The 22,871-nt window shown below is 37.8% G+C and overlaps 1 protein-coding gene across 1 annotated transcript in view; it reads left to right on the top strand.

Annotated features, from left to right (window-relative positions):
• The window catches only part of PIBF1 (progesterone immunomodulatory binding factor 1), a gene marked incomplete at both ends in the record, with an annotated part of 236,318 nt that overhangs the window by 43,428 nt on the left and 170,019 nt on the right, over positions 1 to 22,871 (top strand). Inside the window, one exon of the mRNA XM_080689517.1 lies at positions 15,045 to 15,143. Within this exon, the coding sequence (XP_080545643.1) occupies positions 15,045 to 15,143 (99 nt within the window). The remainder of the gene's footprint in view (positions 1 to 15,044; positions 15,144 to 22,871) is intronic.

Raw genomic sequence — 22,871 nt, forward strand, 5'->3', positions numbered from 1 at the left:
ATAAAATTTTATGACATATATAAAAAATGTTTGAATGAACAAAGTAACTTACTATGACTAAGTCATAGACTGGGAGGCAAGGAGTTATAAGACATTTAGTGAGACCCTGTTTCTAAATAAAGAATAAAAACATAAAAAATAGGGCTGGGGGTGCAGCTCAGAGAGGTAGAATGACCCTGGATTCAATCCCCAGTACCACACACACACAACACACACACGCACAACTGGATTAGCAGGAACAGAAGTGGACCAGGTTGGGAAAATGTTTAGGAGATATAACAAGATTCTGTGACAAGGTTAGATTGGAGGGTGAGAAGAAGTGAAGGATGCCTGGTTTGTGGATTGGACAGCATTTTAATGGGATTATTTCTATAATAAAATGCATGATTATTCCTAAATAATTCAGGTAGACATAAAAAAAACTCTGCTATATAATCATTTTGATAAATTTTTTCTCTTTTTTGGTGTTTGAGAAAGAAGGAAAAAAAATCCCCTTTTCTTCAAGATAGTTAATAGAAGACAGTAAAACTGTGTGGTAAAACAGTCAACACGTCCATTTCTGGAAGTAGGAAAACTGAAAGCAGATTTCCTTGTCTCCAGGGTTGTTCCAACCTCATATCCACAACAAAATGGATACCACTTAACTGGGAGATCCTTGGGACTGGGGTTGCCCTGGGTGCTCAACCCAACCACAGGACATAGATCCTGTGGATACTGACGCTAGAAGGAAGAGTCACCACCAGGTGGTGCCAAACTGCAAGGCAAGCCTCGCCCACACAGGGACACTTGTTCAGGCTGTCTTTATCACTCTGGCTTCTGTAATCCAGCCTTGTGTTTTCTGTGACTGAATCTTTTTTGGTTTACGGTTTTTTCATTATTTCAGATTTGAACTGTAGTTATAGCTGGGCGCCACTAGTCCTTTCACAAGGGAAATAGAAACTGTAAAGTACTTCTTATGAAATCTTACAATGTAAAGTGATTAAAGAAAGGTTCTTCGTATTCCTTGTTATAAAACATAAAATTAAGAACAAGTTTCCATATACTTTGTGTGTGTCCCTAGGTCAGTTAATCTTTTGCTGTGGACTTGGATCATTGTGTCAGCTACTTATATTCTATCAAAATGTGCTGTCGCGATATGAGTTAAAATGGAGGAAGGACTTACACTTGTATATTTCTGTTTGTTCATCTTTTTTCTTACCTCTCCCTCAACAAACATTTTTAGAAGGAAGTAAAATGGTAAGATAGAGAAATAGATTACTGGAGGCTATTAAGAGCGCCTTTTATTTTCTCTACTGCATGTGGAAAAAACAGACGGGCCTCATGTCATCCAATCTGAGTATCTGTCCCTGTAGTCATTCCTGTAGTTTTTGAAATCAAAGGAATGAGAAAAGAGAAAGAGTGTAGAAGATATAGACTTAAGATGTAGATAAACAAAGAGAAACTTGGGTATTTGGCTACATTAAAAAAAAAAAAAACTACACGTGGTGTTATAATGTGTATGTGTGCTGCGGCTCAATCTATAGGCTACTACTTCTTGTCTTTTTCTGTACTTTCTAGTTACTTTAAAGTGCTAATTTGGAGCTAGGCTGTAGCTCAGCTGTAGATCACTTGCCTAGCATGCTCAAGTTTGATCCTTGGAACCACCAAAAATAAATAAATAAATAAATAATGACATCATGGGTCTGGAAAATTTTGAGTGAAACTCATGTCTGTGGTATGATTCATTGTATAAATGACTTCTTGCTTAGTAGATATGTAGGACTGACATGTTACGGGCCTTTGTACACATTTGGAAATAATACATTATTCTGTGAGTGAGTGTATAGTAAGAAAGAACAAAAGATTAAACTTTAGTTCTGGCTCTACCATTTATTAGTCGAAAGAATAAATCATTTAATATCCCATTTAGAAAGTAATACTACATACACAGTGTGACCTGTGAGGTCTAAATTAGACAAAACATGTGAAAGGTATATTATAGAGTACTAAGTTTCATATAAATATAGTTCTTTTGATAACTTTTGCCTTTGTTTAGTAAAGAAAATTATTCATTGTGTTGGCAATTTAAGTAAAATAACCATATAAAAGTTAGCTGTTAGATAATATTATAGACTTATTCCATCACTATCATAAAATATAGAGGGGCTGCATGCCATTACCTTTCTCTTTTTTTTTTTTTTTTTGGTACTGGGGATGGAACCCAGAGGCATTGTACCTCCAAGCTACACCCCCAGCCCTAGTTTTTAGACTTTTTATTCCTGAAACAGGGTCTCACTGATTTGTGAAGGTCTTCACTAAGTAACTGAGGCTGTCCGCAAACCACAATCCTCCAGTCTCTGCCTCCCGAATGCTGGAATTACAAGCATGTGGCACCACGCCCGGCCTCCCAAGCTATTTCTTATTCTGTACTTTGAAACAGGGTCTCACTAAGTTGCAGAGAGTCTCACTAAGTAGCTGAAACTGGCCAAGAAGCTGCGATGCTCCTGTCTCAGCCTCCCAAGTACTACTAGGATTACAGGCGTGCATCACCACACCCATTGTTATGCCATCTATTTGTGTCTAATCTTTTGCATAAGTAGCAAATTTTGTTGCCTTCTAATACTATGAGGCAATAAAGTAGGGGAAAAGTAAATTTAGGTGATAATTTAAGTTTTCCAGAAAGTAAAGCTACCTTTCTAAGGTAGTCTCATAAACACAGAACTGTTCTGAGTGATGGTATAAAAAGAAGGAGAGATTTATTGTAGGTGTTCATTATGCTCTGAAAACTATACAGAATCTGGAAATTCAATAGCTTTACAGTTGTTTGGAAGACAGTAGGCAGTAAAGGGAAGGAGATGGAAAAGGTGCTTGTAAGTGCAACGATTAGTACTCTATTGCTTTAGTGATTTTATTTTCCCACCGTATCAATAAAAACTATCTTTCAAAAGTACTCAATAAGAAACTTTTTTGGGGAGGGTGGTACTGGGGGTGAAACCCAGGGGCTTTCTACCTCCGGGCTATACTCCCAGACCTATTTTATATTTTATTTGGAAACAGGGTCTCACTAAGTTACTGAGAGCCTCACTAAGTAGCTGAGGCTGGCTTCGAACCTGTGCCATCCTCCTGTCTCAGCCTCCCAAGCACTGGGATTACAAGCGTGCACCACCACGCCCGGCCTCCATAAGAAACTTTAATGATATAAACTTGAAATTTCTGTAGAATCTTGGAGTGATATTAAACACCTTTGAATCTTGAATCTAGGTTTATTTGGAAGAACCACTTAAGTAGACATGTTGCATTATAATGGGTGAATTGGAATTCGTTTACAGAGGTTCCATTCATCATTTTAAAAGTGCATATCCTTATTAATGCTTAAGAAAACAAACAAAGCTCTTTTGTTCATATCTTACCAGATATCTGTATAACTTTTAGCTGTTTATGATGATACTTAATATTCTTTTTTAGATTATTCTGGAAGTATATGCTTTTGCAGATAACTCTTCAGTATCTTCTCAAATAAGTATAAATGGCTTTTTTATCATCAGCTGTCTTTTATTGTTAATTATATCCTTTATACCTGTACATGATTACCACATAGGTTCATTACTTAATAATACTTAAGTATTTCACAGTGTAGAGGTGTTCCAGATAAACAACGTAAGTTCGAGTTGTGTGAGCATTTCCATACCTGCAGTCGTATATGTAGTTCAGTAGGCGGTGGGGATGCTGAGAAAGTAGGATTGGGCCGGATTTTAAAGGCCCTCTTGCCAGTGGGGAATTCTCAGAGGTTTTGCAGTAGGAGAGATATGATTCACTTGTTTCTTATATCTGGGCTTGCAGTGCAGGGGAGACTGTCGTTGAAGCAGGCCTCCACAGAGGGAGATTGGCTAGAAGCGATTGTAGAGTTTCAGTGAAGATGAAAAGTGGAAAGAGAGAGTAAAAGTTTAAAGGATAGTTATACCAATAAAAGTATAAAAATAAAGAACAGTTAACTGAGAGAATTGGTAAGACCTGGTGACACACAGGAACTGAACGTCAGGAATGACTCCATTTTCTGCTTCAGTAGTCTCAGTAATAATGGTGATAAGGCACGGCCTATTTACTTATTATTTATATATTTTGTGGTACTGGGGATTGAACCTAGGGTGTTCTACCTCTAAGCTATACCCAAGCCCTATTTTTTTTTTCTTTTTTGGTGGTACTGGGGTTCCTGGAAGCCCTTCTACCTCCGGGCTACACTCCCAGACCTATTTTATATTTTTGAAACAAGGTCTCTTACGCCAGTACGCTGGCTTCGAACCTGCGCGATCTCTCTGTCTCTGCCTCCCAAGCGCGGGGATTACAAGTGTGCGCCACCACGCCCGGCTAAGCTATACCCAAGCCCTATTTTACTTCTTATTTGGAAACCGGTCTTACTAAGTTGCTGAGGGCCTTACCAAGTTGCTGAGGCTGATCTTGAACCTGTAATTCTTCAGTCTCAGCCTCCCAAATACTGGGATTATAAGTGTGTGATACCATGCCCAACTCCCAGTCCTTTTTTAAATTTTATTTTGAGGCAAGGCCTTGCTAAGTTATTCATGCTGGCCTCAAACTTGCAATCCTCCTGCCTCAGCCTCCCAAGTAGCCAGAAGGCATGCACCAGCACACTCAGCTCATTCTTTTCTGAAAATAGCTTCCAGGATACACACCATTGATTTCCCTTCCTCACTAGGTGCGCCTGCATGATCCCCTTGCTGGTCCCTCGTCTTCACATCTTTTGCAGCTACCTCTATGGCCTTTCCACCTGGTTATCTCCCAGACATCACAAGTTAATATGTCCAGAAGCAAATTTCTGTTTTATACCTTTAATCTTTTGTGTGTGTATGTGATACTGGGGATGGAATCCAGGGAATTCTATCTCTGAGCTACACGCCCCAGCTCCATTTTTTATCCTTTATTTTGAAACAGGGTCTCACTGAGTTGCAAAGGGCCTCTCTACTCGAGTAGCTGAGGCCGTCCATGAACCACAGTCCTCCTCTCTCCTCTCTTAGCCTCCCAAATGCTGGGATTCCAAGCGTGTGCCACCACCCCCGGCTTTTACCTTTAGTCTTATGCAGCTCAGTTAAGACAGCTCTGGTCTTCATTCACTAAAGCCAAAAACCCGAATCCATCTTCAACTTCTTCCCTCTTTTTTACATTTCATATTCTATTTATCAGCAAATCCTTTGGGTTTGTCTTAAAAAGTATCATCTCTTACTATATCTCATAGACATTATTATGCTGGTCCAAGCCACCCTTTTCTTATCTCTTGCCTGAATTATTACAGTGGCCTCTGAAGTAATCCCCAGATTCCTTGATCTGATGCAAGAGCCCTGTTTCTTAACTTTCCTCCAGTCTACAAATGGCGCCTATTCAAAGGTGGTCTTACCACCATCCTACCTAAAGCTGGAAAATCTCTCCTCACCCTCCCCTGTGTTCGCCAGTCCCTTCTTCTCTTTATTTTTCTCTGGAGAAATTATGACCTACCGACTGCTACATATTTCTTCACTTTGGGTTTCTTTCCTACTAGAATATCGCCTCCATGAGAGTAGAAATTTCCTTCCACCTGTTGTGCAGTGCTGGATTCCCATCCACCTGTGCCTAATACAGAGTAAGTGTTCAATATATATATTTACCCAATGAAAGAATGAATTCATGCCAATTTTTAAGAAATCAGAGTCAGGCATGGTGGCGCACGCTTTTAATCCCAGCGTTTGGGAGGTTGAGACAGGAGGATCGCGGTTTGAGGACAGCCTCAGCTACTTAGTGAGGCCCTCCGCAACTCAGTGAGACCCTGTTTCAAAATAAAAAATAGGGCAAGGGATGTAGTGTGGAGGTAGAATGCCCCTGGGTTCCATCCCCAGTATCGCAAATAAAATAGAATGAATCAAGTGACTATTGGTTTAGATGAAAACCTACACCAAAGTTTTTTGTTTTGTTTTGTTGGTGATAGTGGGGGGTGGAACCCAGAGGCTTTCTACCTCCGGTCTATACTCCCAGACCTATTTTATATTTTATTTGGAAACAGGGTCTCACTAAGTTGCTGAGAGCCTCGGTAAGTAGCTGAGGCTGGCTTCGAACCCGTGCAATCCTCCTGTCTCAGCCTCCTAAGCACGGGGATTAGAAGCGTGCACCACCACGCCCAGCTTACACAAAAGTTTTTAATGTATTTAATTAGGGCTAAGCAGAGTAACTGACACATAGAAGTTACTCAGTTAACCCCCTACCAAATTTTACTCAGGGTTTTTATTTTTTCTTAACTTCAATGCATTAATGGATTTTGAAATGAGTATTTTGTATTTTTATGTGTAAATTTTTATATATACATATATATGAAAAAGAACATATATGTATTTTGTAAACATAGGCAAGATATATATGTCTATATATCTTCATTTATCCATATATATATATATATATATATATATATATATATCTTTTAACTGCAGTTTGGGTTATATAATGATCTACTTTGAACCAAGGTTTCATGTTTATAAAATGAAAAAATCTGCTTGAATACCAATTGTCTTAGTGCATTTTGTGCTGCTATAACATAAATCCTAAGACTGAGTAATTGATAATGAAAAAGAATTTATTGGCTCATGTTGGAGGCTGAGAGGTTCAGTGTCAAAGTGCCAGCATCTGATGAGGGCCTTCCTACATCATCACTCAGCAGAAAGCCAAAAGAGAACAGAAGAGGCCTAAAGTGCCATTTTACAATTGCCTCAATGTCAGCCAGGAAGGCTTCTCCTCTGAGCCCACTCACCCCAAAGTTCTTATCTCTTACTACTGTTAAAATGGCAGTTAAGCTACTTAGTGAGGCTCTCAACAACTTAGTGAGACCCTGTTTCCAAATAAAATAAAAAATAGGTCTGGGAGTAAAGCCCCGAGGTAGAAAGCCCTTGGGTTCCACCCCCAGTACCATCAATCAATCAATCAATCAATCAATAAAATGGCAGTTAAACTTCATCCTGAGATTTGGAGGGGACAGACATTTAAACAGCAGCACCAATTGTAGTAAAAGAGTAGGACTCTAGTATTTTCAGTTAACTGTGATCTCAGAAAGTTTCTCAACTTCAAACACATAGCTTGACCAGGTGTGGTGATGCCTATCTGTTATTCTAGTACTTAGGAGGCTGAGACAGGAGTAACGCAAGTTTGATGGCAGCCTCAGCAAGTAGTGAGACTTTCATTGACCTAGAAAACCTCTATTTAGCCAGGTGTGGTGGCGCATGCTTGTAATCCCCACGCTTGGGAGGCGGAGACAGGAGGATTGCACAGGTTCAAAGCCAGCCACACTGGCTTTTAAAAGACCTGTTTCCAAATAAAAAAATATAAAATAGGTCTGGGAATGTAGCCCTAAGGTAGAAGGGCTTCCAGGAACCCCAGTACCACCAAAAAAAGAAAAAAGAAGAAAAAGAAAACCCCTATTTAAAAATTAAAAAATAGGGCAGCAAGTATAGCTTCGTAGTAGAATGACTTTGGGTTCAATCCCTAGTACCACAAGACTAAATTAATAACTTCCTTCAAAAAATTTTATTAAATACAATTTTCACTTTGCTGACATTGTTTTTAATGTCCTATTCATTAATAGGTAAAATTACTGGTTGTTAATTGTAAACAGAAAGTAATCTACTTGCTTGCAAGTCTTCTGTTTTATAGAACCCTAAAAATGGGCATAAGCTAGGGAAATGAGCAGTTTTATGTTTTGTCCAGGAAAAAGAATCAGGAGGTACATGAGATCAACTCATTTTTTCTATAAATATGACTGCCATACAAAACATCCTGTTTCAGAGTCCCTTTTTAACTGGAAAAAATATTCACTTTTATTAACCAGTAATTTTTTGCATGAAGTCAGAAGGAGAAGAATAGATCTCTTAGTTGTCTGTGCTGGGCTCTTCTGACTGCCACGTTTTCTTCTCTGCTTTTTTCTTGGTAAGTTTCCAGTTTCAGGGCATGCGTTAGGGGTGTTTATTTAGGCTAAGACATGCTCATGGCATTGTCAGACTCTGATTGTTCCTAAAGTTTTTCTCATTCTTCTGGCGTTTTTCTTGTCACTTTTCGGATATAAATTTGGATTTGGTTTATTGGTACTGTGAAATTTATCTCCTAGAAGTGAGAAAATGGATTCCATTCTGTGCAGTAGTCTGTTAGGTATGTTTTGTGCCAAGGTTGTTGTACTATGAGATACTTTTGGATAAACTTATGTATATTGAATCATCTGTGCAAATGACATATAATACATATGAAATATGCCTATTTTATTGTAATATTTAAACTTTTACAGGCTGGGTGTGGTGGTGCATGCCCGTAATCCCAGTACTTGGAAAGCTGAGCCACAAGAATCACAGGATCGGATCGAGGCCAGCCTCAGCAACTTAGTGAGACACTGTTTTAAAATAAAACATAAAATAGGGCCAGGGCTGTAGCTCAGAGGTAGAATGCTCCTGGAGTCAATCCCAGAATCCCCCTACATACACACACACACACACACACACACACACACACACACACACACAACTTTGATTTAGGGAAATGATTAAGAATTTAATTATTTCAAGTTTTCCATGTGACTGTTAAATTTAACCATATCTACCACTTTGCCCAAGAAAGTTCTGGTCTATGCCTGTTTCTCAGTCATAATTAATATCACCTTCTTTTGCTTTATATAGTACCCCACATTAAAAAAAATACACTACTTGGACACTAGTTACAGTATTAAGATGCTTACGTTCCTTTGTACTTCACATGGGATTAAGATCCGTTACCTTCCGTCTTTCCTCTCAGTAGGCCTCCACACACAAACATGGAGCAGGTGGGAGATGGAGCTCATGGGAAACAACATGAAGGGATCACTAAAAACACTGAGAAAACTTGTGTGTGTGTGCGCATGGTGATTAAACCCAGGGACATTCCACCTTCAAGCTATTCCCCCAGCCCTTTTCTTTTTATTTATTCTTTTTTACTTTTTTTTCCACGAGTCTGGGGATGGAACCCAGGGGCATTCAACCTTCAAGCTACACCCCCTGCCCTCTTTTTTTATTCTTTATTTTGAAACTGGGTCTCGCTGAGTTGCAAAGGGCCTCACTAAGTAGCGGAGGCTGTTTGTGAACCGCGATCCTCCAGTCTCAACCTCCCGAATACTGGGATTACAAGTGTGCGCCACTACTCCCAGCCCTTTTATTTTTTATATTTTTAATTTTTTGCCTTGAAACAGAATCTTGATAGATAGTGAGAGTCTTGCCAAGTTGCTGAGACTTGATTTCAAACCTGTGATCTCCTTTCTCAGCCTCCTGAGTGCCGGGATTACAGGCAAGTACTGGGATTACCAAGCATAGCTCAAATATTACCTTTCTAAGAATATTTTTATGGATGATATATAATCAGCTCTCTGTATCTGTAGGTTCCACATCTGCTGATACAACCAACTACAGATCAAAAGTATTTTGTGGGAAAAAATTGTTTCTGTATGATGATGCAGAGACATTTTTGTCATTATTTTCTGATCAATTCAACAACTTTTTTTTGTTGTTGTTGTTGTATTGGGGATGGAATCCTTCTACCTCTGGGCTACACTCCCAGACCTATTTTTTAATATGTATATACATATATTTTTTATTTGGAAACAGGGTCTCTTAAGCCAGCAAGGCTGGCTTTGAACCTGTGTTATCTCCTGTCTCTGCCTCCCAAACACAGGGATTACAAGCGTGTGCCACCACGCCCGGCCAGCACTCTTTATATAGCATTTATATTTACTAGGTATTCAAAGTAATCTAGAGATTATTTAAATATATTGGAGGATTGCATAGGTTATTGCAAATACTATGTCATGATATATAGAGAACTTGAACATCCTTAGGTCTTGGTATCCATAGGGCCACAGGCAGGGGAATGTCCTGAAACCAATCTCCTTATGTACTGAGGGACTTGGGGATTTTATATTTTAGAACATTTATTAGCAGGATGTGGTGGCACACAACTATGTCATCAGTACTTCAGAGGCTAAACAATGAAGATTGCAGCTCAGGAAGACCTGTTTCAAAAAAGAAAATGCAAGCTGGGCATGGTGGCACACACTTGTAATCTCAGCATTTGGTTGGTTAAGACAGAAGGTTCTAGGTTTACAACCAGCCTCAGCTACTTAGTGAGACCCTGTTTCAAAATAAAAATTAAGGCTGGAAGTGTAGCTTGGAGGTAGAATGCCCCTGGATTTCATCCCCAGTACTGCAAAAAAAAAAAAAAAAAAGAACTGCTGGGGGGTATAGTTCAGAGGTAGAATGCAATTCCTAGTATGTAAATAAATGAACAAATAAGACATTTGTTATAATAAATGCCAATTTCCCAACTTCCAATATCTTTTCTGTTAGTATAATTTCATTTGGTTATACACTCAGTCTGAACTTTTAAAAATTGAGTTTTATGTGTTTATACATACCACATATAGCTTCTGTCAATTTTACAGGTTCCTCTTTAGAGAAGCATTTGAATTTCTGCTGTTTGTTCTATAATTATGTTTCTGTTACATTTTGTAATGCAGTTAACATTTAGAAATGGGTTATTTATTACTAATATGGAAGTTATTGTTTTATCTATGGCAGGAATACAGTCCATCTGGTATTTTATCAAACTAGTTTTATTTATTTATTTATTTATTTATTTATTTATTTATTTATTTTTGGTGGTACTGGGGGTGGAACCCAGGGACTTTCTACCTTCAGGCTATACTCTCAGACCTATTTTATATTTTTATTTGGAAACAGGGTCTCACTAAATTGCCAAGAGCCTCACTAAGTAGCTGAGGCTGGCTTCAAACCTTTGCAATCCTCCTGTCTAAATCTCCCAAGCACAGGGATTACAAGCGTGCGCCACCACGCCCGGCCTCAAACTAGTCTTAATTTTGAAAGAGCACTTAACATATTGTGGGCTATAAAAGCAAATGCATAATATATTCATAATTTTTAAGACGAATTTTAATTTGACATCAGTTTGTGTCATGATTTGGTCATGTCATATGAATTTCATAGTGTCAGAATTTCTTAAAGGAGAGAATGTCTGCAAAATAAAGGGAATCTTAAGAAAGGCACATAGTACAGTTCAGAGCAGAACCTGGACCAGATCTGTTGGGGTCACGGTCAGTCTCCACAGTTTACCTCTCCTTATTGTGTGACCTTAGGCTAATGATAACTGCTTGATGTTTCAGTCTTCTCATTTGTAAAATGGAGATAATGATACAGCCTACAGTTTGTTGACTGTGGTACTAGAACAGCTCCTGACATATGATAAATATGTGATATATTTACTAGTACTATTATTGCAAAAGCACATTCAGTTCATCTATATCAGACTTAATTTGAAAATGTCAGTTGATGATATTAAAGGAAGTAGAGTGGATAGGAAAGGTATACCAAGCTGGGCACTGTGTTGCACGCTTGTAATCCCATTACTTGGGAGGCTGAGACAGGAGGATCGTGCAGGTTTGGAGCCAGCCTCTCTGGCTTAAGAGCCCCTGTTTCCAAATAAAAATATAAAAATAGGTCTGGGAGTGTAGTCCAGAGTTAGAAGGGTTTCCAGGAACCCCAGTACCAATAATAATAATAATGATAATAATAATAATAATAATAATAATAATAATAATAATAATAAAATAACAAAATCAAGAATAAAAATAGGGCTGGGGATGTAGCTCAAAGGTAGAATGCCTCTGGGTTCGATGAAAGAGAGAGAGAGAGAGAGAGAGAGAGAGAGAGAGAGAGAGAAAGAGAAAGAGAAAGAAGCCAGGTGTGGTGGCGCACGCTTGTAATCCCAGCATTTGGGAGGCTGAATCAGGAAGGTCGCAGTTCGAGGACAAGCCTCAGCTACTTAGTGAGGCCCTTTGCAACTCAGTGAGACCCTGTTTCAAAATAAAGAATAAAAAATAGGACAGGGGGTGTAGCTCGGAGGTAGAATGACCCTGGGTTCCATCCCCAGACCTGAAAATAAATAAAGGAAGGAAGGAAGCGAGGGAGGGAGGGAGGGAAAGAGTGTAGGACCAGATGATGAGAAGAGATTTACACCAAAATCTTCCCCACAAGCACCTATTAGAGAACTTTTGTTAGGGGGCTGTGCTTCTAGGACTCTCCCCAATTTATTTTGGCTTTCTCTTTCTGAAGTGTTACTCATTTGACCTTCAAATTTTAACTACATGCCACTTTTTTGAAATGTTTCCCTTCATTCCCTTATGTCTGTTTAAGAATAGTCGTCTCTTGTGCTTTGTGACCTTAGAACTTTGTTTATGTCATAACATAGCACGTAAAGTTAGTTGCATGATATAGACTGTAGCATGGAGAATGTATTAATACTCTCTAATCATATCTCTTCCTATAAACGATAATGTTAGCTTGTTCTGGGTTTCATTTCATTCCCTGTGGGTTGGTTTTATTTCTAATGTCCATTGTTATAAGAGAGGAAATATAGTAGGGACTGAAGTTTCTCCATCTGCCAACTAGGTAATCATGTTTAATTAGTAGTGCAAATATGACCTACTTCTGAACTACTGGAATTTTACTACTCAACATATAGAATAATGAGACTTGTTTGAGAAAAATTGAAACCAATTTGTAGTGATTTACTGACTAAAACATTTAGGTCACCTAGAAATAAAAAATGTATAAATGTTTAATACACTCTGAGAATTTTATCCTTTTTAAAATTAATTTTTCATGTCTTGTTTGGTTTGATAATAGAATCATTTTAAAGGTCATTGCAGTCAGGATGACATCAGAAAATAACAATATGGCATTTGGTAACAGCTGCTTCAGAATGTATTTTTCACTTAGATAATAACATACCAAAGTAGTTTATTTTCTTCTTAAAAAAAGTTATTTGTACTCCAGTTTTTTAAGCTATTCTATTTCCAGCTCATAGTCTCTTTTACTGATTTACTGTTTCACCTATAATGATTCGTATTTTAAAATTTAAATTTGCTATTAACATCATCATGCAGAAGACTATATTGAGTGCTGTCATAGCAAGCATGGTCACTAAGCATTTCTGTCTAGTAATTATCAACTAGGCAACAGCTTCTAGCATCCAGTCCACTTCTTTATGAAAGACAAAAGGATATGATGTAAGCAACACAGGCTTAACTTGGCTTCAAACTGTGGCCCTTTAACACAAGCCCTGTGACTTGGGATAGGGAGGTAAGCTCTCCAAACTTCAGTTTACTAAACTCTAAAATAGGTTAAAAAAATAATAGCATGGAGAATTTATAGGGATTAAATGAACAAAATTTATCTTGTATTCTATATTATCACTCTGTTAAGGAAGAAGTTGTTTTTTCTTTTTAATTAAGTGATTTGAAAGCAGCTTACTGTTGGGATTTTTCTTGATCTCAAGTTTCATCTGTATTAAAACACAAATAGAATTTGATCTTTAATTTGATTACACAGCTTCTACCTGGCTCTGTAATCTCCTAATTGCTCACTGTTGTTACCTTCTACCTTTTGGACACACTCCTTGACTGTCACTAAATATAATCTTTCCATGAGTTTTAGTTCCTCCCATCATCATCACGCTATGTGGATGATTTATCTACTGCCCTGACCTCATATTCCTTGATTTCTACATAAATATTGACCCTCCGCTCAACCCTACTTCATTTAGTTCCTTCAGTGCTGACACCCTCTGGTCATCAACTCAGATTCGCTGTGGATAGTACTAATCCATGCCCAAGTCGCCTTTCTCCAGCAGAACTCTCTGGGCTTCCAGCTTGCCTATGCAACTACTTCCTTTGTCACCTTATGAGGTCCTTGGCCTTTGTCTTGTCTCCTACTTTCTCCTAATCATTCTGAATTTCCTTCTTTTCCCTCCCTCTGCAACTGAGATTCCAAGGTTCATTGTGTCAGCTCTTCTCTTGCCTATATCCCAAACTTCATTCCTATTTTGGTTCCTGTGATCTTATATGTTTCATCAAAAATATTTTATGGAACATTTGGTAACCTCCCAAGACCTCCATTTTTTTGTGGAGAACATATGAGTAATTATATCCACTTCACTGGATTATGGTAGGGAGTAAAGACGTATAGTGTATACAGATTGTTCAGCCTACCTTTAGCCCAGGTGGAGAACAGTTGTTAAGATACTTCTTAAACTGTGTGAGCTTCCATGACTCCCTACTGATATTCTCTGTGAATAATAAAAAAGTGAATTCTAGTATCCAATTCATTTCTCATTGGATTTGAATGATAAAATGAATAATAAAAACTGAATAATAAGGCAAATAATAAAAAGACTGAGTTCTGACATCCAATCCAGTTCTGACATTTAGCGGTAGACCATGAGCCATGAGTGGGGAGGTAATCCCAGTACTTGGAAAATTGAAGCAGGAGGATTGCAAGTTTAAGGACAGCCTCAGAAAGTAGTGAAACTCATCAACCTAGCAAGACCTTATTTCAAAATAAAGATAAAACAGGGCTGGGGAGGTAGAATGCCCTCAATTCCACAAAAAAGAAAAGAAGAAGAAGAGGTAGACCATGTTCATGCTCACATTGTTGGATCCTGCTAGAATGTTCACCGAGCCAGGCAGGTAGATGAAATATAAATATGGATATTTATATATATTTATATATTATATATTAATATAATATAATATTATATATTATTATAAGTATATATATGTATATACTTAAGGTCACCAACCTCTAATGGGTTCTTAAGATAATCAACTAGGGCAAATCTGAGTAAACAGATTTATGGATTTTTAAAAGATGGATATTTAGCATTTAAAATAACCAAAATGAAGCCGGGCATGGTGGCACACGCTTGTAATCCCAGCATTTGGAAGGCTGAGACAGGAAGATCCCAGTTCGTGGACAGCCTCAGCTTCTTAGGCCCTTTGCAACTCAGTGAGACCCTGTTTCAAAATAAAGAATAAAAAATAGGGCTGGGGTGTAGCTCAAAGGTGGAATGCCCCTGGGTTTCATCCCCAGTATTGCAAATATATTAACTAATAAAATTAATTAATTAATTAATAAGTAAATACTTAACCAAAATGTATTTTTAAATGGTAGAAATCTCCGAGAAGCAAGGGATAATGCTGTGGCTGAAAAGGACCGCGCGGTGCTGGCTGAGAAAGATGCTTTAGAAAAGCATGATCAGCTCTTAGACAGGTAAGCCTCCTGAAAACGGGAATATTGAAGCTCTTCAGTCTTTGTTTCTATTATTTCTTCGTTTAGAAAATATATTTTTTAAAAAGTATAATTTCATTTCAACTGAAATATAATTTACATGCATTCTTGGCAATATGTAATTATTGTACTTATTGAAAAGATGACATGAAATAGTTCAGTCATTTGAGAGAGTTTTCTTACACTCCTTTCAGTTCATCTCATCCACTACCCTCAAGAGGCAACCACTTTCTGATTTCTATCTTCATAATTCAGTTTTGTTCTTCTTGGACAAAAAGTAAATAAAATCATGCAGTATGTGCTCTTTGGCATCTTTCTTCTTTAATTCAATTTGATGTTTTCATCTGTTTTGTTATGTGTCATAGCTCATTCCTCATTATTTCTGAGGAATGAATATAACAAACCAGCCGGGCGTGGTGGCACATGCTTGTAATCCCCGCCCTTGAAAAGCTGAGACAGGAGGATTGTACCGGTTTGAAGCCAGCCTCAGCTACTTAGTGAGGCTCTCAGCAACTTAGTGAGACCCTGTTTCCAAATAAAGTATAAAATAGGTCTGGAGTATAGCCCAGAGGTAGAAAAGTCCCTGGGTTCCACCCCAAGGACCACACACACAAAAAATAGAATATACCAAACCAATTTACCAGTATGCCAATATGCTGAGTATGAATATGCCAGTTATTATATTTACTTGTTGATGGACATTGCAGTTGTTTCCAGTTTATAGCTGCCATAAATAAAGCTGCTATGAGTGTTCTCATACAAGTTTTGTGTGTGTGTGTGTGAGTACATTTTTATTTCTCTTTGTGGTAAATACTTAGGATTAGAATTGCTAATTACAGGGTAGATTCATATTTCACTTTAAAAGAACCTGTGAATAGAAAAATATGGAACCAACCTAAGTGTCCATTAACAGATGAATGGATTTAAGAAAATGTACTGTGCATTATGTAAAGAAAATATATACACAATGATTATTTACTCAAACAGAAAAAAGAATAAAATTATGTCATTTGCAGGAAGATGGTTTGAACCAGAAAATATTGTACCTAGTAAGATCAGAAGTCACGAGGCATATATTTTCCCTCATATGTAGAAGCCAAAGAGAAAAATAGGAAACAAAAAGGACTTTAGTTAAATAAGGAGAGAGACCAGTAGAATAGAGACCAGGAGGGGATTGAGAAAGGAAGGTGGGTGGGAAAGGGGAAAATGAAGCTTGAGGAAAGAAACATCAAATAATGTAATGTCCATATGTGAAAGTATCACTAGCAACCTCACTAACATGTGGGGAAGGAAGAAGGGACAGTAGAGTAAGATAAAAAGAAAAATGATGTCCCAAGTGATGTGTGCATGCATGAATATATCACCGTGACTCCCACTGTGTTATATAATTATAATGCACCAACAAAATTCTATTTTAAAAAAACTGGGAAACTTAACTCCAAAGTGGCCATACCACTGTGCACTCTCAGTTTATTTATTTTTCAAAATCTTTATGTTCTAATGTATGGGCAGCATAAGGAGGGTAAGAGGAAGAATTATTTATCTTAAATTTATCAGTACAAAAGGAAATGTATTTAATAGTCTTCAAATGGTTTGACTATATGTATCCAACAGAGTGTCTTACTTTTTTTTTTTAATGATACTGGGGTTCATTTTTTTTTTTTTTTAATGAACCCAGGGAAGCTTTACCACTGAGCTAAACCTTTAGACCTGTTTTATTTTTTATTTTTTATTTTATTATATTTTTGCAGGTCGAGGATGGAACCCAGGGGCATTCAACTTCTGAGCTACACCCCTTGCCCTATTTTTTTATTCTTTATTTTTAAACAGGGTCTCACTAAGTTGCAGAAGGCCTCACTAAGTAACTGAGGCTTGTCAGCAAACTGCGATCCTCTGGTCTCAGCCTCCCAAATGCTGAGATTACAAGCATGTGCCACCATGCCCGGCTTTTTATTTTTTATTTTAAAACAGGGTCTAAGTTACCATATGCTATTCTACAACCTGCAATCCTCTTGTCTCAGCCTCCAAAGTACTGAGATTATAGGTGTGCACCAGTGCGCAGGGCTACCTTGCCTTTTTATCTTATTTTAACTTTTTATTTTGAAGTGATTTTATACAGAAAAAATGCCGGTGTAGTACAGAAAATTTCTGTATGCTTTTGGAATTAAGTTCAGTTGTTCTTTTAATTTATAAGTAAGGCCTGCAGGGGTGTGTGTGTGTGTGTGTGTGTGTGTGTGTGTGTTTCATTTTGGCGACTGTTTCTCAGGCTGGCCTCAAATTCTTGGGCTCAAGCAATTCTTGCCTCAGCTGGACCTCTGGGCATTTGGGCTAAGCATGTAGCTGTGGACATATGCCTACCATACATGAGTTAAATCCCCGATCCTGCAAAACCCCTGAGGAAAAAACCCACATATTTAACAAATCAGTAGAAAACAGAGAAGGATAACAAATAAATTTAATGACAAAATGAGGATCTGTTAGATTGGGGGGGGGGGCAGAATGAATTTTAATAGGAATAAAATGTAAGAATATGCACTGGGTCCTGAAAACCTATAGTGGTTTATATGATTAGCAATGAAATGTGAAAATGACTTGTGAGGTTTCAATATGGAGATACTATTCTAGAGTAGTAGAATTTAAGTGTGGAATGCAGGCAGTGATTACCCTACCCATAGCATTATGCTGGAATCTGGGCACCTACGCTTTGTACTAGAAAGTCTTCAGAGGAAAATGGCCAAGATTGAAAGATGTCCTACTAGTGCTTAATTATAATTGTCAAATATTTGAAGGGTTCACATATGAAAGAGCAACTTTTCTCACTTGGCAACACCTAAAGTAATAGAGTTGGAACCACTGTGCAAACATTGTAAGACAGAGTAAAACAAACCTTCCGATAGGGCTTTTCAGAATGATTTAGCATCTAACATATTCTCTGTTAGTAAAAGTGTGCAGGCAAAACATGACGAGGCATTCACTCAGAGTGTGTTGGTAAGGACTGAAGCATCAAATGGGAAGCGTGATGCGTGTAAAGTCCCTTTTGATCCACAAAAAGCTTGTGACTACAGGTTGGAAGAATCAATACACTGGTTAAGTTGCCATGCAGAAGAAATGGTGTACCTAAGCTAAATAAGATCTTGTGTTCACTTTTCCTATGACTTTTTTTTCAAGACATAATCCTAGCAATTAGGACAATTATTTGAAAATGATACTATCCACAAATATACATGGGCTGAGGATGTAACTCAGTGTATACTTAGCTTGTGCGAGGCCCTGGGCGCGATCCCCAGCATTTGGAAAAAAGAACTATAAAGATATACATATGTTTATGTTTGTAGTTGTATATGTGTTTATATTATATATTTACTTCACTGAAATTCTTTTAAATATACATTGCCCATACATTTGAACTCATATATCTTGGAATATCATGTATATATATTGTATACAGAAATCCAAGGAAAATCGTCTTACTTTAATATTCAAATATGTAATTCTGGCTTCATGTCAAGATCAGACTAAGCAAATGGGTTTTGATCTTTCTGTGTAACGTGGTTCTCTAAGTCCTGTGTGAGTCAAGCCTCTGACATGCCCATACACAACTTTCCAGGCAGATATAATTAGTGTCATCTTTTTCTTTTATGTAGAAGTTTTTCTTTATCAAATGCTTCATTGTATGATTAAACAAGCTGTGTTTTTGTAAAGAGAAGTACAAGAAAGCAGTATGCCATTTTCAAATATGAATGAAAAAGGCTTTTTACTCAAAGACTAATTTTCTACGAAGAAAAGGATTTTTCTTAGGCATATAAAAGACCTATGTATGTCCCAACTCCTAGCTCAACAGTTTCCAAATATTAAGTAACAAATGGCCAGCTTTTCTGAACATGGACAAAACATTACCTCCTGTTCTGTTGCTTTGAATCCCTCTCTCTACACTATGAGGATTCTTTCTCCCCAAAAGAGGACATTTAAAAATTCAATCAGTGAGCCGGGCGTGGTGGCGCACGCTTGTAATCCCCGTGCTTGGGAGGCTGAAACAGGAGGATCACACAGGTTCGAAGCCAGCCTCAGCTACTCAGTGAGGCTTCCAGCAACTTAGTGAGACCCTGTTTCCAAATAAAATATTAAAAAGGTCTGGGAGGATAGCCCGGAGGTAGAAAGCCTCTGGGTTCCACCCCCAGTACCACAAAAAAAAAAAAAAAAAAAAAAAAAAAAATTCAATCAGTGCCAGGAGTGGTGCTGCCCATTTGTAATTCCGGTATTTGGAAGGCTGAGACAAGAGAATCACAGCTTCAGGGCCAGCCTCAGCTACGTAGTGAGACCCTCCACAACTTAGATTCTGTTTCAAAAATAAAGAATAAGGCTGAGACAGGAGGATTGCACAGGTTCAAAGCCAGGCTCAGCTATTTAGTGAAGCTCTCAGCAACTTAGTGAGACCCTGTTTCCAAATAAAGCCTAAAATAGGTCTGAGAGTATAACCTGGAGGTAGAAAAACTCCTGGGTTCCACCCCCAGTACCACCAAAAACACCCACAAAAATAAAGAATAAAAAATAGGGCTGGGGTGTAGCTCAGAGGTAGATGCCCCTGGGTTCATTCTGCAGTACAGGAACAAAAACAAATAAAACCTCATCGTAAGTAGTAGAGTAAGTTCAAATGAGAAGCCTTAATTGAATATACAATTTAAGCTGCAATAAAAAAATAATTCATGCTAGGCATGAGTTTAATCCCCATTACCACAAAAAAAATATTCAATACTAATTTTCAGTTTGGCTTTCTTTTTTAAAATGTATTCTTTTTTTGGCATGTGTTTTAAAATAATTTTCAGTCCATAAGTATTTTTTAATTAATTTTACTTGCAATTATGTTTTCTGTTCCCACAATTTTTGTGGTAATGGTCAGATTTTTGTCCTCATTTCTTGCTAGTAGAAGACAGAAAAAGTAGGTGAGTGGAGAGATTTTTTATGTCACACTGAGCTAGTTTAAAAGATGGTATAGAAACCAACTATCTTAAATTTCCATTCAGTGCTTTACTCCCAAGAGAACAATTTCAATGTGCTTTTATTCTGCTTTTTTTATATTTCTGTATACTTTATCATTGCTTATCTGTCTTTTAATCTGCTATTGCCTTCTTCAGCAGGCAAAGAAATGTTTGTGTGATTTGCAAGATAAACTTAATGGAATGCAGGATAGTACAGTTTGAAATAAGAGCTCTAGAACTATATCCATATTTTGTTTTACTTAACATTAAAAAAACTCTGATCATTTTGTTTATATTATTCATAGTTTTCTTTTTTTTTTTTTTTTTTTTTTGGTGGTACTGGGGATGGAACCCAGGAACATTCTACCTTTGAGCCACACTCCCAGCCCTATTTTTAATTCTTTATTTTGAAACAGGGTCTCACTGAGTTGCAAAGGGCCTCACTAAGTAGCTGAGGCTGGCCATGAACCTCAATCCTCCTGTCTCAGCCTTTCAAACCAGGGATTACAAGCGTGCGCCACCACGCCCGGCTTTATTTTTCATTTTGAAACAGTCTGACTAAGTTATGGAGGACCTCACCGAGTAGCTGAAGCTGGCGAAGAATCCGTGATCCTCCTGTCTTGGCCTCTCAAGTACTGAGATTATAAGTAATCCACCACACACTTTTAAGGGAAATTTTTTAGTATCTGAATTTTTTGTTAAAATATTCTCATTAATGTATCACTAAGGTACATCACAACCCACCTATGTCTTTTTAAAACATTATTTTGGGAGGCACAGGATCCAGTCCAGAATGTATGCCGCTTTAGTTTCATGACTTTTCAGTCTTCTTTACTCTAGTTCTTAACTTTTTCTTTCTTTCTTTCATGACATTGATCCTTTTTCTTTTAACTGTATCTGTATTATCTTTCTGGGATCTTCTCTTCAACTATTATGTAGAATACTACCCACAATGATTTAAAACTCAAACTATACCTTGCCTTGTATCGTGTAAACTCAGATTTCTAGCTGCATGACTAACATTTCTTTCTGGAAGCTTTCTTCGAAGTTTAAATTCAGTGTTTTCAAATCAGCCTCTCGTGTTTACCTCTCCTAGAACAAAAACTTGCTTCAATTGACTTTACTTCTTTAAATCCCCCACCCTCCTAAAGCCAGTTCCATTTGAATCTTCAGGATACTAATCTTTTCTCCTTGCTCCTATAGTTATTCACTTGGCAAATTCCCTACACCCTACCCCTAGAAATCCCTGGAGTCCTCTTCACTCTGATGTCATCATCCTGGGTCAGCTTCTCACTGCTTCTTGACTGGTATTGTGTTGTAATTGTGAACAATATCCTCTTAATTGGTCGCCCCATCACTCCCCACTCAGCTTTAATCCTCTTGCTTAGACCTGTTCTTCCTCTCATGGCCTTCATTCTCACTGGTGATTCACCACTGCTTTTCCACCTCACCGTCCTTCCCACTTATTCAACCTACAAATATTTATTGATACTTACCATGTGCCAGATGCAGTGCTGAGGCACTAAGGTAATGTATACTAAGGGACACTTTAGAAAGCAAACTGGAGATTGCCCCTGCTGAGGGTTAATTGAGGAGACTGAAAATAAACAATTAAACTTATAATTATTTACTTTGCTAATTCTCCGAACTAGATTGTGTAAGGAAATAATGGCTGGGCCAGGACATACCATGATAGGGTAGGCAAGAAAGGCCTCTCTGGCCCATGTCATGTTGATATTAATTCCTAAATATGTAGAATCCTTTTCATCCTCTTGGTCTTGGGTGCCACTGCTTTAGGCAAGCCTTTATTTTCTCTTGCCTGGACTACTATAATAGTCTCTAAACTCTCTCCCTGATTTTAGTTTAATCACCTCCTCTCATCACTCATTCTAGAAGGGTAACTGAGAACTCTGATTGTATCATTCAGACTGTACAGCTGATTACTGAAGGTCATTCACTGTGCTTTCTATCTTTGCAGACTCGTTTTCCTTGCTGCTTTTCTTTTGACTGTCTCCCATATACTCCAGGCCAGCTGATCTCCTATTGCCCTTGAAGTGTCTGATACTTTTTGTTCATCCCCCCCACACACACAATTTTTTTTTCTGGGAATAACTTTTTCCCTTGCTCACATATTTTACCACTTATCTACTAAGTAGATGCCCTTTTTAAAAACATTTAGGCTAGACCCAGTGATCACATACATCTTCTCTGAGGCCTTAACATCCCTTCAGAAATATTTAAGGCTCTTCTCTTTACAAGTTTCTCCCTCTGATGTATTGGTTAGCCTAGGTCTGAGACATTTGCTTTCCCATCTTTACTTCTCTACTAAGCTCTCAAGCCAGTGTCTTGATTTAAGTATTTCTCAGTATTTATCAATTTTAATTCACTAGAATTTTCCATGTTGATTTGACTTACAATTTTCTTTTATGAAGGCAGTTTCAATATGGAAGAATACTCAAGACTATTAGTCTCTTCTTCACTTTTTCACACGACTGGCTCCCAAATCTAGATGAATTTCAATCACCTTGAAAGTTTTGTTTGGTTTCAGAAGACATATTTCTTTGCCCCCCTCCACTCCCTGCTGAGGGGTCCTGGAATTTTTACTTCTTACAAAGCTCGCCATATTTTCCTGATATATTCTTTCCTTAATTATGCACCTGGGAATTACTGTGTAACAATGGTTTTGAAAATACTTTGTGAGCTGTAAGCAATGCTAGTTATTACTAGTATTTAG

This window comes from Muscardinus avellanarius, assembly GCF_963383645.1.
Source record: "Muscardinus avellanarius genome assembly, chromosome: 2".
NCBI lineage: Eukaryota > Metazoa > Chordata > Mammalia > Rodentia > Gliridae > Muscardinus > Muscardinus avellanarius.